Source organism: Micropterus dolomieu, linkage group LG23 (genome assembly GCF_021292245.1).
Source record: "Micropterus dolomieu isolate WLL.071019.BEF.003 ecotype Adirondacks linkage group LG23, ASM2129224v1, whole genome shotgun sequence".
NCBI classification, from domain to species: Eukaryota; Metazoa; Chordata; class Actinopteri; order Centrarchiformes; family Centrarchidae; genus Micropterus; species Micropterus dolomieu.
The window spans coordinates 32,119,289-32,133,700 of NC_060172.1; the positions used below are offsets into that span (position 1 = coordinate 32,119,289).

Here is a 14,412-nt window from a genome sequence, read left to right on the forward strand (position 1 = left end):
CTAAGGGGAAAAAATGACGTGCGTATAGGTGACATATAAAAGAACCATTTTAAAAAAAGGACTGGCTGGTCAGTGACGTCTGAGACACAAGAGATTATGTTTTTCTGTAGTGTGAAAGTGACAGTGGGTAAAAACAATGATCAATAATAAATAACAAAATAAAGTGTCATTATGGCTAGAGTAGCAATAAAAAATTACTATATTCCATCTGATCCAGGTCCAGTGGGTGCAGTTGCTCAGTGAAGAAGTTGGCTGAGCTGGGTGGTGTGATTGGGTGGAAGGAGGTGCTTCCGTCTGTGTGACTTAGGGGTGAGGTCTGTGTATCTGTGTGTGAGCGTGTGTGTGCGGGGGGGGGGGGGGGGGGGGGGGGGGGGTTAGTCATGATAGAGACATAAGGAGAAGTCTTTCTATCTTGGGTCCAGCCCCTAGCCCCTTCTCTGCTATATTATGTTTTTCTTCAATTATGTCCACCCCCTCTCTTTTGCACACGCACCAACACTCACTCACACAAAAACACATACTGGTAACGCAAACACACCCTGCGTTCAAAGTTCAAGGTCCTTAGAGATTTGGGTGGCAATGTCCCGAAAAGCTAGTGGTGCCCCCCAGAGTCGCGTGTAGCGCACCCCGTTAGAAGTCTCGGAGGTGCCTGTGGAAAGATGGCACACCTCGGCCTCGAAAGCCACGCGGCCCCCTGCCACGCCATGGGTGCAGGAGAGCAGAAAGGGGCCGGCATGGTGGACCTGGCAGCCACATCCGAGCGCCGCCTCCCGCAGAGCCAGTACCACCTCCGCAGGGTCCCGCCGCCCAACACCTCTCAGATCCCAGCCACGTCCGAAGGGCCGGGGCTCGGACGCTTTTTGATACCCAGGTAGATCGCAACTAGGCAGGAGGTGAAAAACAGAAGAATGTTTAAGCACTGGACTGCGGCTGCCACTGCTAGTCACTGAAAACAGAAAATAACTATCAGCTATTTTCAGTGCTGTCAATGCAGCTAGAAGCAAGTGGACTGACCTTGTGACCGCAAATCTCCTGATTCCCTCAGATTCATTTGTGACCCTGTAGGACAACCAGGCAAAATAAGGTAATCTAAAACAAAGAGCCTTATGATCAACCCACAACTCTCAGATAAGATGGAATTCAAAGCAAGCATAAACAACAACAAACATGTGATGTGCAGAACAGTACGTCCTCACCTTACAGGAACGCACATTTACATTTTTCCGACATTTTAAAGACCAAACAACTAATTGATAAATCGATAAAACAATCAACAGATTAATCGAGAATGAAAATTGTTAGTTGAAGCCCTACTCGCAATTCTGTAGCATGCAGATGTAAAAGTGTGACTTTTCATCACTTCTGTGCATAGTGCTACACACTCCCATCCATTCTTCCAAACACATAATAAACATTCAATGATCATTAACCACAAACACAAAATGAAAACATAAAACGCCATTTATGCACCAGTCTCTACTGACGATGACAATGATCCTGAAACTGAAAGTTAAAAACAAAAAAATCTAATGAATCTTCCTTGATTGCAACCATGCTTGAAACCAAGTGTGTGGGAGCTTGACAGTATGAAGATGATTAACAAGTCATGCAGACAGGCAATAATTCAGATAGTTATAAGAAAAAGTCAGGCAGGCAGTTATGGACTTCCTGTGTGATCAGGCAGCAGATGGGGCAGCATGGGCAGACAAGAAAGAAGCGAGAGACATGGGAACTTACTAACTGTTTTTGATCCTTGTGGAAGAGTACAACCCGAGACTGATTTGTTTGAGCCCTGGCGCTTGGACGGGTCAAGGTTGACCCTGATGCCATGACAGGGGAAAGCACAACGAGATAAAGATGAAGAAAAAGAGGGAATATGGGGTAAGAGCAGGGGGGGGGGGGTAAGACAGAATATAATTGAATCACAGGACAGAAAGTTGTGGAAAAGAGCACAGCACGAGAGCTGATTGGCAAGGATAGAGCTGAGGTTTGATAAGATTAGACATGTGTGATTATGACGACTGAGAGGGAGAGGGAGAGGGGAGCAGAGGATAATCCGGGGCCACAGAAGGGCTTGCCAAAAGGCCTGGGTGATTAAAATGTTCTGATAAGCATGGATCCATACCCAGGCTGTGCTCAAGCTGAAACTTCACAACAACGCTACATGATTTCATATCGTGTATTGGATATCCTGGTTTTACTTACTGCGAGTCTTGTCTTCTGAAGACATATTTTACACTTGAGCCAACGCTCTTTAGAGCAACCTTTACACAGAAACTGCAAAACAAGCCTAAAATTCTAAACAGCAAAAATTTAAAGCTACCAGAAACAAAGAATGCAAAAATCAGGGCCCTTGTGCCCTTCTCCGTATGATCATATAAGAGCATGTGGGAACCAACAAAAAAATAAAAGCTTTGCTGAATGGACAGAGTTAGGAAGGCTTGTTGCAGCTGATATTGTAACAATAGGTTTATGAATTAAGATCTTGTCTGACTGACACAAAATTCCCTTCTAAATAGGTTCAAAGTGCTCATTACTTGACAAATTAAAGAAATAGCTAGAGTAGAAACCAAAAACCTTTAAATTTCAGCCCTGGTGTTATTGGTTAGACATCTGTTGATAAGGGAATAGTTTGATATATTCCAAAATATGTTCACTCACTTTCTTGCATTGAGTTGTTGACGCCACCCTCATGTCTGTACGCTAAATATGAAGCTACAGCCAATAGATGATTAATTTAGCTTAGCAGAAACGACTGGAAAGAGAAACAAGGAAACAAAATCTGCTTCCCAGCACCTCTAAAGCTCAGTAATTAACAAGTTAGATCTCATTTGTTTAATCCATAAAAAAACAAAGTGTAAAAATGTTAATTAGAAAGCCAGGCTAGGTCTTTCTCCTGCTTCCAGTCTTTATGCTATATCTTTAAGCTATACTAATCGTCTCATTGCTGTAGCTTCATGTTTAACGGACAGATATGCGAGTGGTATCAATATTCTCATCGCACTCTCAGACAAACAAAAACAATAAGTGTAACTGGTGTTCTTCTGGCCACAAATGTGACCAGGCGTGGCGCCCGTCTACCTGCGAGTAAGTTTCGAGGTCAGCTTGGTGAAGAGGTTGGAGGTTGCCCTGGTGCGGGCGTGGGGCAGAGGGCTGGCGTCATGGTGGGACAAGGTTGGTGAAGTGGGTGGGGCTGAGTAGACCGGGGGCCCGCGGTCCCTCAGCTGTCCCCCGTGAAAGGTGCTGCGGATTGTTGAGCCTCGGGTCAGGCGGCACCGGTCCGAAGAGGAAGAGGAGGAGGCAGCTCCGGCCCCAGCAATGCTGAGCGTGGAGGGAGACGCTGCAGGCATGCGGTGTCCCAGGGAGCTGCAGATCAGAAACACAACTGGCTCTTAAGCTAGCCCATCAGCCTTTTTATGTAAATACTTTGTTTAGGTAAACTCCCCTTTTCACAAGCTTTTGCTTAAATGGCACAAGTTATAATTTTATTGGATAAATAAACCTTTAGGTAAATAGCAGCACCGCTTGAAGTATTCATGGCTTTATTTTGTTTCAGCATCAGTAACAGAATCTGGTACATCTCTATACATCATTGTCTTTCAGCAATGCTAGCTTTTAGTGCCTTACGGCTAACAAGATGGAGGAAATATTTGTATTGTCTGAGACATGGGCATAATGTTAGTGGCACTGTAGAAACTAAGTCGGAAAGCTTTCAAGACACAAAAAACTGGAAAGTTCTATTTCAGACTTTTACACATCCTCCACAACGGAACAGCTGAAGGTGACAAGCGCTGCCTCTTTAAGTAAATCCTTTCAGGCAAAATGACTCGAACATCCATTCTGCACATATCATTTTAATTAATTTATGATTTTAGAATTCACGCTATTGTTTTTACAGCAGCTCTATATGATATGTCCAGATGTGGCCATATCAACTGACAAATAGGAATATTAAAACCTCCAACACCAAATGATACCTGTTGTCTTTGCCATTCTGCAGAAGAGAGTGTCTGTCAGCGCCCGAGCGGTCCGTGCACACATATGTATTCCGGCGTGTCATGGCACTTCCAGGGATGTTATTCTACAGAGAGAGGAATAAGGGAAGAGGCAGATATCATCTACCATGCTCCTCGGATGGTCCCATTTCCCGGGTTGAGAAGTCGTTCTTCCAACTTCGGTGGAGGACACGACAAATCCTCCACAGAGAAAGATTAAGATGCTATTCATTCCCTACTTGAGGAGGAAATCTGTCACTCACTGTGGTGGCAGTCATGTCTTTGCGGCGGTCTGGGATCTCAGACTTGTTGGGGTTGTTGGCACTGCTGACCATTGGGCTGGAGGGAGGGAGGCTGTGGCTCCCCATCACGCTGCAACTGGCCTTACGTGAAGGCATTCGTCCCTCCCGCAGCTCCCGGTCGCCCGTGCTGGTCGGGCTCCGTTTGGGGTGCATGACGGGCATGGAAGGGCCGCCTTTGTTGTGGAGGACAGCAGAGCACAGACACACAGAGACTCATATAAAGAATATTCTGCATATACAGTGGAATATGCATGACAGCCAGTCCTCTGTAAACAATAATGATGAGACTCACAAAGAGGATATTTTTTATATCATCCAGGTTAACAGTGCGTGTTAACATGTTTCTTATTAGTTTAAACTCCATACTGCACTGTAACACTACTTAAGATCTTTGTAACAACTCATGAGAGCAAGTCTTTATAATGTCTCTCTTCAGGTGTGAAAAGGATGTAAAAGGTGTAAAAAAAATAAATAAATAAAACATAAACAAAAGACTGAGGTTTCGTAAATGTGTGGTTCAGGTAGAGATAAAGAATGAAGATGTTAGAGAAGAGACTCACAGAAGTCGCTGTGTCGTCGCTGCCTGTGGTAGGTGGAGGCACTGCGCTGGGTCTTGCTATGTGAGGAGGAGGTGGAGGAGGAAGAGGAGCCAGCGGCCGAGGAGTGCTTATTGGTCCCGTTGGTGATGGGGCTGGGTCGTACCCTCGCCAGGGATAGGCTACTAGCTGTGCGAGCCTCACTGGCCTCCTGAAACGTCACAGTGATATAGGATAGAAAGGTGTCAGCGTGTCCCCCCAAAAGCAAAGTCTTGAATCACAATTCCAATAAGAGGGGTTGGGTATCGAACCTGATCGAGCACTGACTGAGACGTGACTGTAGCACTTTATTAGATTCTTAGTCTTGTTTATTTATTCTTCAACCGGATATTTTCTTTTTCCTGGTTAATACTTTTTTCCAACATATTCTTACCCTTGACCAACACCACTCACCCACCAACCCTTCGCTTCCGCCCTAAAGGTGGGTAAATGTCACATTTTAACATAATAATACAGCACCAGATACATGTTTTTTATGAAAGTAAAAATTTTTCTGTCTAAAGTACTCTTTCCCAGGCCCTCTAAACTGGCCCTTTGATCCTAGCAACAGATAATCAATCAAGTTTATTTAAACCACCAAAACAATATCTCCATATTCAATATATCTATATATGCACCAGAACATTGACAGAGCAAAAGAGAAGGTGAATTTTTCCATGTAATTGCTTGCAACCTTTTGGCTGTAGTACATTCAGATTTAATCTATATCCTTTCTGGGACATCGTTAACTTCAAGTTAGAATAGAAAAATCACTTAACATTACTCGTCGGGAGCAGGGTAACACAGATTCATGATTCAGAGTCATTTTAGAATTCATTTTACTAACCTGACCCCAACCAGATATAACAGATGCAGGAACGTCCCTGACTGATACGACAAAGATTACAATTAGGTGATCCCGCTATCTTCATTAAGAAGCTTATCCTGGGTTACGCAAAGTCAATACACACATTTAAAATGTAACAGCTGATAATCAAATTCTGTGAATATGGTGTGATATTTTACCAGTCTTTTCCATTGCATTGATATAGATGAATGAGGAACATCTTTAGTCCATGTCTGTACAAATATAGCCAAATATATTTGTGAAGCATTTTAAAGGATGCATAGGTGGTGGAGTTTCGTGGGAGATTCCAGCAGCTAACACAGAGAGAACTGAACATATAGACAGAAAGACTGGAGATATACAAATAATCTGTACTTCATTTAAGCAAACTTATTGCATGGCTGTTTCTTTTAACATTAAATAAAATGGTTGGTTTATATTGTGATATTAATAAGGGGTTTTGGAGCAAAATATGTTTATATTCATCAAAGTAAGGTGTCAACAAAGTACTATATTTGGCACACGATAGAAATCAATTATACCCAGCCCAAATGATAAGTAATTATGCCTGCAAAATTAGCGATCAAGTAAAAGGTCAGTCTGGTTAGAATGTCAGCTAAATACCTTATATGCATAAATAAATATTGGGCAGATCCATATAACTCACATCGCCTTTGCGGCCCAGCAGTAAGTAGGTAGCAGTGACCTCGTTGTATTTCTGATTGAGCAGAGAGTCCTTGATTTCCTCTGGAGTGAAGCCCATCCCGACCATCACCTCTGAGGAACACAAACAACCAAATGTGAAAAGGTAAGAAAGGAGACAGTGATATAAAACATTGACCAGGTTAGTTATGGTGAATAAATCTTGGTACACTTTTTGAACCAGAATGGCAGGCCGGCAGGCAGCCAAGCTGCAGCTGCAGTAACAGAGGCCCAGCTGACTCACCTATGCGAGCTGGGTCACTGTAGTCTTCAACTGGTTCTATATGGGGCTTCAGGTCGTCCCCCTCATACCCTGTATTTATCCACTTGTCCTTCATGACTTGCTGTAAACAAAACAGAAATACAGAAGAGCTTCAGTTGCGTTTGAATTTCATATGAGGTACAGTCCCCTCCAAAAGTATTGGAACAGTAAGGCAAATTCCTTTGTTTTTTTTGTTCACTGAAGACATTTGGGTTTAAGATCAAAAGATGAGTATGAGTTCAGAATTTCAGCTTTTATTTCCTGGTATTCACGTCTAGATGTGTTAAACAACTTAGGACATACCACCCTTTGTATTAGACCTCAGCATTCTTAGGTGAGCAAAAGTAATGGAACAAATATTCTAAAAGTAAATAACATTTAATATTTGGAGGCATAACCCTTGCTTGCAGTAACTGCCTCAAGCCTGCGACCCATCGACATCAAACTGTTGCATTCTTCATTTGTGATGCTATTCAAGGCTTTTTTATCAACTACTGTTGTTTTCCTTGGCCGACCTGTTGGACGTCTGTTGCTCAGTACACCAGTAGTTTCTTTCTTTTTCAGGACATTCCAAATTATTGCGCTTGCTATGCCCAATGTTTGTCCAATGACTCCAGTCGATTTTCCTTCTTTTCTCAGCTTGACAGTGGCTTGCTTTTCTCCCATAGACAGCTCTCTGGTCTTTATGTTGGTTTATCCTCTTTAACAGGAAATGCAGTCTTTATAGGTTTGAACCAAGGATGAAAACTTAGTCTAGTCATGCAGAGCTGTTTAATGTTTGGACAATCAACCTAAAAGGCAGCATCTGGGCAACAAGAAACATCTGTCACATGTTCCAATAGTTTTGCTCACTTGAAAAATGGGTGGGTTCAAACAAAGGGTGGTATGTCCTGAGTTGTGAATACCACGAAATGAGAGCTGAAATTCTGAACTCCTGTCTCATACTCATCTTTTGATCTTAAACCCAAATGTCTTCAGTGAACAACAAAAACAAAGGAATTTGCCTTACCGTTCCAATACTTTTGGAGGGGACTGTACATTATGCCTTATGTGCTATGTGTTCTCACCTCTAGGGTGCAGCGTTTGGCGGGGTTGAGCACCAGAAATCGGCGAAGGATCCCCTCACAGTCTGTGGACATATAGAAGGGAACGCGGTACTTTCCCCTCAGCACGCGCTCCCTCAGCTCCTGTTGGCCACATCCATCACGTTACACGTACAGCACATTTCAAATTCAAACGAGCCAAAACACAAAGCAGGAGCCAGCTGCTCAACCATCAGCTGGATGACATGTTACAAAAATCATGAACCGGGATCAAACTGTGAACGTTGCACCTATATGGTGTGCATCTTAACCACTCAGCTACCGGAGTACTGCTGCTGCTTTATATGCTTTTACTGCTATTTTTGAGACAAACATGGTCAAATCAAGAGAAGAACTAGAAGAAGAGAAGAAGGTACTTACACATTTTGACACACTAATAATTTGCCTAAGAATTCCCCACGCATAATCATCACTTTGGTTTATGTTGAACATTTAATTAACATATCCAACAACTACAACTATTTAACACCGAAACAAGATAAGACCATGCTGATGTAAGGGTGTTGGTTGCATAAAAACGTAAATCCCCAGGTCCCTCACTGCAGGCAGTATTTGGCCTGCGGTCAGATTTGAGAGAGGTTAAATACACATTTGTCTCCACCCTCTGGTAGAGCTCTAGGGGGGAATTCATTGCCATCTCCTGGATTTTGGATATAAATACTATTTTAGCTATATTTAGCAGCAGGTTCTACTACAGGGTGCAATAACATTACAGTAGGAAAACAAAGACAACAAAGAGAATAATGCGTTCAAGGATGAACTCACATTAACAGTGTCCTCTTCGCTCACGTTAACACACATGAAATACTAACGGGATCCTTGATTTTCATTGAGACACACATACAGAACATACTACATTGATCAAACTGTACACTGTTCCACACACACGTATACACAGAGACCAGTTTGCCTGATCTTGCTATCTGGCTGATATGGACTTGAGCACATGACATATGGCCCAACAGAAATTGAGCCACATCCAAATTAACAACATGCTGATTACCAGTTGACTATACCGCATCTCTTTTAACCATTACATTCCCGCAAAGATGACATCATTAGGTTTTTTTTTTTTAATACCAGACTCACTTGAATGGCTTTAAAGTCTAATGGGTATGGAACACTTATATCCCTGTCTGTCAACATGCACAAACTAGAATGCATACATTATACGGTAGATTAAATTACATACAAACTTAAATGCTGAAGACATTTTCTGGTGACTGGCATTACATTTGAATCCATGTCTTGATACTAGTAATGCTTGTCTGTTATTTGTTAATTCAGTGGATGGAGTTATCTTTTTTGGAATAATTTAGGATGCAGCAATCTACAACTCCACCAATTTAAACTCTGTGCAGTTAATAACCGCAGCCTTTACATTGAAGTTTAGCAAATTCCAATACAGCATACGTATGTCCTACAAAATGCTATCATTACCTTCTTTTAGAGCTTGACTGATATATTGCAGTACAGAAATGATGTTTTAAATGGTTAGGAGAGAGTGATGCTACTTTCACAGTTTGTCCGACACAGAGAACTGTTTATTTTCCACATGTAAAATGTCATACTCATTCTATATCTTGGCCACAAATCTTTAAGGCTATAAATCAATATTTTGATATAATAACAAAGGATCAAATAACTATGTGTCTATGTAAAACTTGCTGCTTGTATTGATGAATCCACAGAGAATTATCTGACTCTGGAGTTGAATTTAGCAGCTAAAGAGCCGCAGGAGTTGGTGGAGACCAAAACAGAGCTACAAGTGAGAGTAAATAATGGACTTAAATTTGTTGCCAGAAAAATAATTTCAAATGGATGCTTATGTTGCTCCTTATCTACTCATGTGTAAACAGGCAACTGTTAGCGAACACGTTTACACGTTTAAACGTTTAGGTTCAAAGGATCAAAAACGTTTATGTTATGTGTTTTTTATCAGCCAATGCATTGTTATTGTTTTTTATTGTTATTTTTATGCAGTTAAATATCGATACTGGCCACAAAAATCCCGAATCCAGATAACAGTAAAAGGAGAAAAAGGAGGAAGCCTGAGAAAAAGACAATGATCCTGGACTACATTCAAAAACCAGGATGCCATGTCTACTCTTCACACACTGAGCCAGCAGGATGCCACGACATCCCTGGATTTGATTCAGGCTTTATCCAACTACCCCAAAGGGCAGAACAGCCTCCAGGGAGGTTCTATCAAATTGTATTGCCACTACTACTGTAAACTGAATTCATCACATAATCTAACATTTAAAGCAAAGCAAACCACTCAGCCCCAAAATGATGCTCAATAAGGCACACTGTAATCTACATGGTTTTCACACAGCACAACAGAATGGTTCTGGAAACAGAAAGGAACAGAAAATATTACAATGTTCATTACAAATTACTTCTGGGGTGCAGATTGGTTGTTGGTAACTATGCATTTCAACATACTGTATGTAAACCCATTACTGTTACCATAACCCCCTGTGGCAGAACTCCTGCCTCTGAATGTACCCAGACAGACAGACAGTCCCTTCCCCCATCCACTTGCCTTCAGGTTCTGTCCATCAAAGGGCAGCGAGCCGCTGACCAGAGTGTAGAGGATGACTCCGAGACTCCAGACGTCCACCTCAGGCCCATCATACTTCTTGCCCTGGAAAAGCTCGGGGGCAGCATAGGGCGGCGAGCCACAGAACGTGTCCAGCTTGTTGCCCAGCGTGAATTCGTTGCTGAAGCCGAAGTCGGCGATCTTGATGTTGGCATCGGCATCCAGCAGAAGGTTTTCCGCCTGAGTCATACATACATTGATGCAGAGGAGCAGGAGGCAGGATGGACAGCAGGAGGCAGGGAGGACGGAGCAAGGGATGTATACAGAGAACAAGTTGGGGTGGGAATAGGGGGGGTGGGGGGGAGGAGTGGAGAAAATAGTTGGATGGGGGAGGAGAAAGAGGAATGAGAAAGTAGGAGACAAGAACATGAGTTGTGATGAAGAAAAAAGAGGGGGAATGAGAGACCGAGAGGGAGGGGGGTGGCGCTTGTGTGTTGTCCAACAACACAGATAGTGGACATGACTCATACTGTAGATATGTCACTGTGTGTGTTTAGGAATGTAATAATCTATTAGAACAGGAGCAGGCTCTGACTGCCTCCTACCCTTACCAGCTTGGAAAAAAAACAAGTCTCTCCACTCATCATTGCTTTACTAAGCGATTAAGATGCTAAAGGGCCCTTTTCACAGACAGAGATTAAGACTAGTCCCAGATTATAACTTTCTGTTCAGTGTAATCTGTCAGTGAAAGAAATGTCCTAGTCCCGGACTAGCCTTAATCCGCCGATTCTGAAAGCAGCCCAAAACATCTTCTGAGCTTTCTCACCTTCAGATCTCTGTGGACAATGTTCTTCGTGTGGCAGTAGTGGACAGCAGAAACGATCTGTGAACACAAGGAGACAGACAAAGCTGAAGTACTGGCAATTCAATTTGAGGTTTGGTACAATGTGGGCATCAAGAAGGAGGAGTCTTTGTACCTGTCGAAATTTGGCTCTGGCTTCAACCTCCTTCATTCTCCCATGAGACACGAGGTAGTCAAACACTTCACCTGTGAGTTTGCACAGCAGACAGACAGATAAGTCAGGTCATTAAGCCAGAAGCAGAGCAGCCATACATTATTTCATTATATGCTGCCGATATACACAATCAATTTCATACACATCGATGTGGTTATTGCTGTAAAGGTGTCAGCTTCAAAATTTCTCTTGTAGCCACGCAAAACACAGAATGCGCAAAGCCTTAAAAGAATAGTTTGACATCCTGGGAAATCCTTTAATTTGCTTTCTTGCAGAGAGTTAGATGAGAAGATTGATTCGACTCATATCTGTCCATTCAATATAAAGCTGCAGCCGGTCAGCAAGGTATCTAAAGGTAACAAAATCCACCTACAAGTACCTTTACAGCTCACCCACAAACACGTCATATCTTGTTTTATTTAAGTTAGACAATGTACCGTAAGAAATAACACCTTCATCTTCAGAATTTAAAAGTTATATATATTTTAAAAGTACGAGCAACAAAATGCACCTCTGCTCAGTTCAGTAGTCAGGGGTTATGCTGCTATGAACACTAGCTTGCAGTGGCTAATATTTGCTAATGTTAGCGAGGTATAGGCAGATATTGTTGTGGAAGTGACATTACTGGGTGTGTTTGCTGGCATTATGAGACTCCTCTATTTGTGCTACCGTTACACTACATTAACTATACCACAATTACCTCACTTTAATTCGTACAAAAGCAAAAAAAAAAAACATGATTACACAAAAAAGATCACATAACATTACTTTTTGTATAATTTTGTTATCTTCTGACAGAACAAGGCGAGTTTCCCTTCCAGTTTCCAGTATTTAATGCAAGGTAAGCTAATGACGAGAGTGGTGTAAATTTTCTCATGTCACATATAATAAGCGCATTTTTCAAAATGTCAAGCTCTAAAAAAAAATACAAAAAAAATAATGAAATAAATACTGTAAAACAAAACCCACTGCTCACATGTTACTACAAATCTATCAATATATATCATTAACTGTATAACATAAAACCGCAAGTACATACACCCATTATCCATGATGTCTAAATGTACTGCAGGTTTCATGTTATGCTGTCACATGTTCAGACCTGTACTGATTATTCAGATTTACACAACAGTGATATTTAAAAAAATAAAATCAAAACTCCGGATTACATCAAATGTGTGTGTATGCACTATTGTTAAACCTCCATACAGTAGATCATTATTCATCTTATATAAATTTGGTGTTATGGATTCAGACCATCTTTTTCATTGCTGCAGCATGAGCTTTCACTCTTGTTAATGACTGAACAGCTTTTCTGCATACAAATGAGGTGCAGTGGGTTGGGGTTGAATTTTAGATTTAATGTTATAAAAAAGCAGGTCCATCTCCAATGTTATTAATAGTTTCTTTGGACCCTCCTGTTAACCACCAATAAGAATAAGGAGATTTACAGGAGCTCTGACAAGGACTTGGACTGCGGGGACGATGAATACACGGCCGTTTCAGGCAGGGACAGGAGAGGCACCAAGCGGAGGAGAAGCAAGTTTATAGCAAGTCAGTTTGTAAGTAACGTTATACATCATCCATCGTGTTGATAAGTCTGCGAGCATTTGTTCTTGTGAAGACTTTGTTGAAATGTAACAAAATGTCTAGTCACCTTGCTGGTTGTTCCGACACATTCAGAATCATTAGTGCTCGTCGTTAACAGGCGGCTCATTTGTGCCCCTTGTAAAATTGATATTTTATTAGGGTTTTGTATTTTTCTGTAATGCAGCAGATATTACTGATGACATTCTTTCTCAGCCCTGAAACTTAAATAAACAAACATAAATGAACAAACATAACAAAAGTTAATTAAATTATTTAAATCTTAAGTCAGGGCATCCCTAAAGAATAAATATGTTTTTTTAAATAAAATGGGAAGAAAAATATATATAAATCTGGGATAAGAAAGAGATGCTCTCACTAAAATACTATGACTACATTCCCCTTAAGAAAGATAATGTAACACCATTCCTTTCCTGTCCCCGCAACCCCTCACAATATATTTTTCTACAGCCCTTAGGTGTTGTTTTAATACCATTACTTTGTTGCTAGATTTTGGATTAACAGCGAACTGTTGCTGTATATAATATTATGCACACTTAACTAAATATAAAGATATCGCTGAGGTGACACCTAACAGCAGAAGAAGAAGAAGCATAGTACATTTTGGTTTTGGTCACAACTACCTCCTTATGGTCTTTTTATCTCTGACTTAAAGTAATATGGGCTTGAAAGAAGGCCACATTTGAAACAGTGTCTATGACATTTTCCAAGGTCACAGTGAGCAAACGATATGGTTTGGGCCAGAACACAGGCAAAAGGGATTGGTTACAAGAAATGGACACAAATAGAAACATAAAAGAGACTAATGGAAGCAAAAAGAAAGGGAGAGCCGCATTAGATGCAACGTGCTGGCATTACTCTTCAAATTGTGTTTAAAGTCAGTTTAAACAGCAGCGCTATTACTGAACTGAGGCTGCTCGGTTATTTATGTTGCGGCTCCATACTCTATTAGGTTTGAATGTAGAACTGTACAACACCTATTAGGGGAGAGTCCACAAAACATCTTATGTTGACTACATTGTCCCACTGTCTCTATGGATGGGCAAAGACTAAAATAACTATCTGGCAAAAGCACAGAGGCATAGAACTCCTAAAACTGTTAACAATTAATTGAACCCTATTTTAACAAACAACATGAAGAGCATGGTGCAGGTGCCTTTAGGGTGTAACAGTGGAAAAAATAGTCCGTGTGCCAGGCGCATGATTCAATATGGTTGTATTTAGTCTCTTAATTAATCTTGGGTGTGTTTGGGCGTAACATGCAATAAACCAATCAGGATGCCATCTCCCATTACCTTTAAAAGCCAGGTGCGCTTATACCTTGCCGCATTGCTATTTAAATGGTGCATGAATGGCACATTATAAAAACTGTTTAAAAAAATACACATAAAAAACTGTTCCAGGTTATATATGCTCCTCTCCTCTATGTAACACCTGAATCCTCACTGCGCTGCATT

The 14,412-nt window shown here is 41.4% G+C and overlaps 1 protein-coding gene across 5 annotated transcripts in view; it reads right to left on the minus strand.

The window, feature by feature from the left end:
* Positions 1-374: 374 nt before the first annotated feature.
* The window catches only part of mark4a (MAP/microtubule affinity-regulating kinase 4a), a 30,107-nt gene continuing 16,069 nt past the window's right edge, over positions 375-14,412 (minus strand). The window contains exons 6-18 of one of the 5 annotated variants that reach the window (XM_046039734.1): positions 11,309-11,379; positions 11,158-11,214; positions 10,335-10,571; positions 7,751-7,870; positions 6,666-6,765; positions 6,387-6,496; positions 4,858-5,044; positions 4,259-4,470; positions 3,978-4,081; positions 3,082-3,366; positions 1,738-1,820; positions 1,015-1,059; positions 375-946 (exon numbers count right to left, since the gene is read on the minus strand). In XM_046039734.1, coding sequence (XP_045895690.1) covers positions 546-946; positions 1,015-1,059; positions 1,738-1,820; positions 3,082-3,366; positions 3,978-4,081; positions 4,259-4,470; positions 4,858-5,044; positions 6,387-6,496; positions 6,666-6,765; positions 7,751-7,870; positions 10,335-10,571; positions 11,158-11,214; positions 11,309-11,379 — 2,012 coding nt within the window. In that variant the 3' untranslated portion in view covers positions 375-545. The other 4 variants (XM_046039735.1, XM_046039732.1, XM_046039731.1 and 1 more) reach the window with 4 other exon arrangements.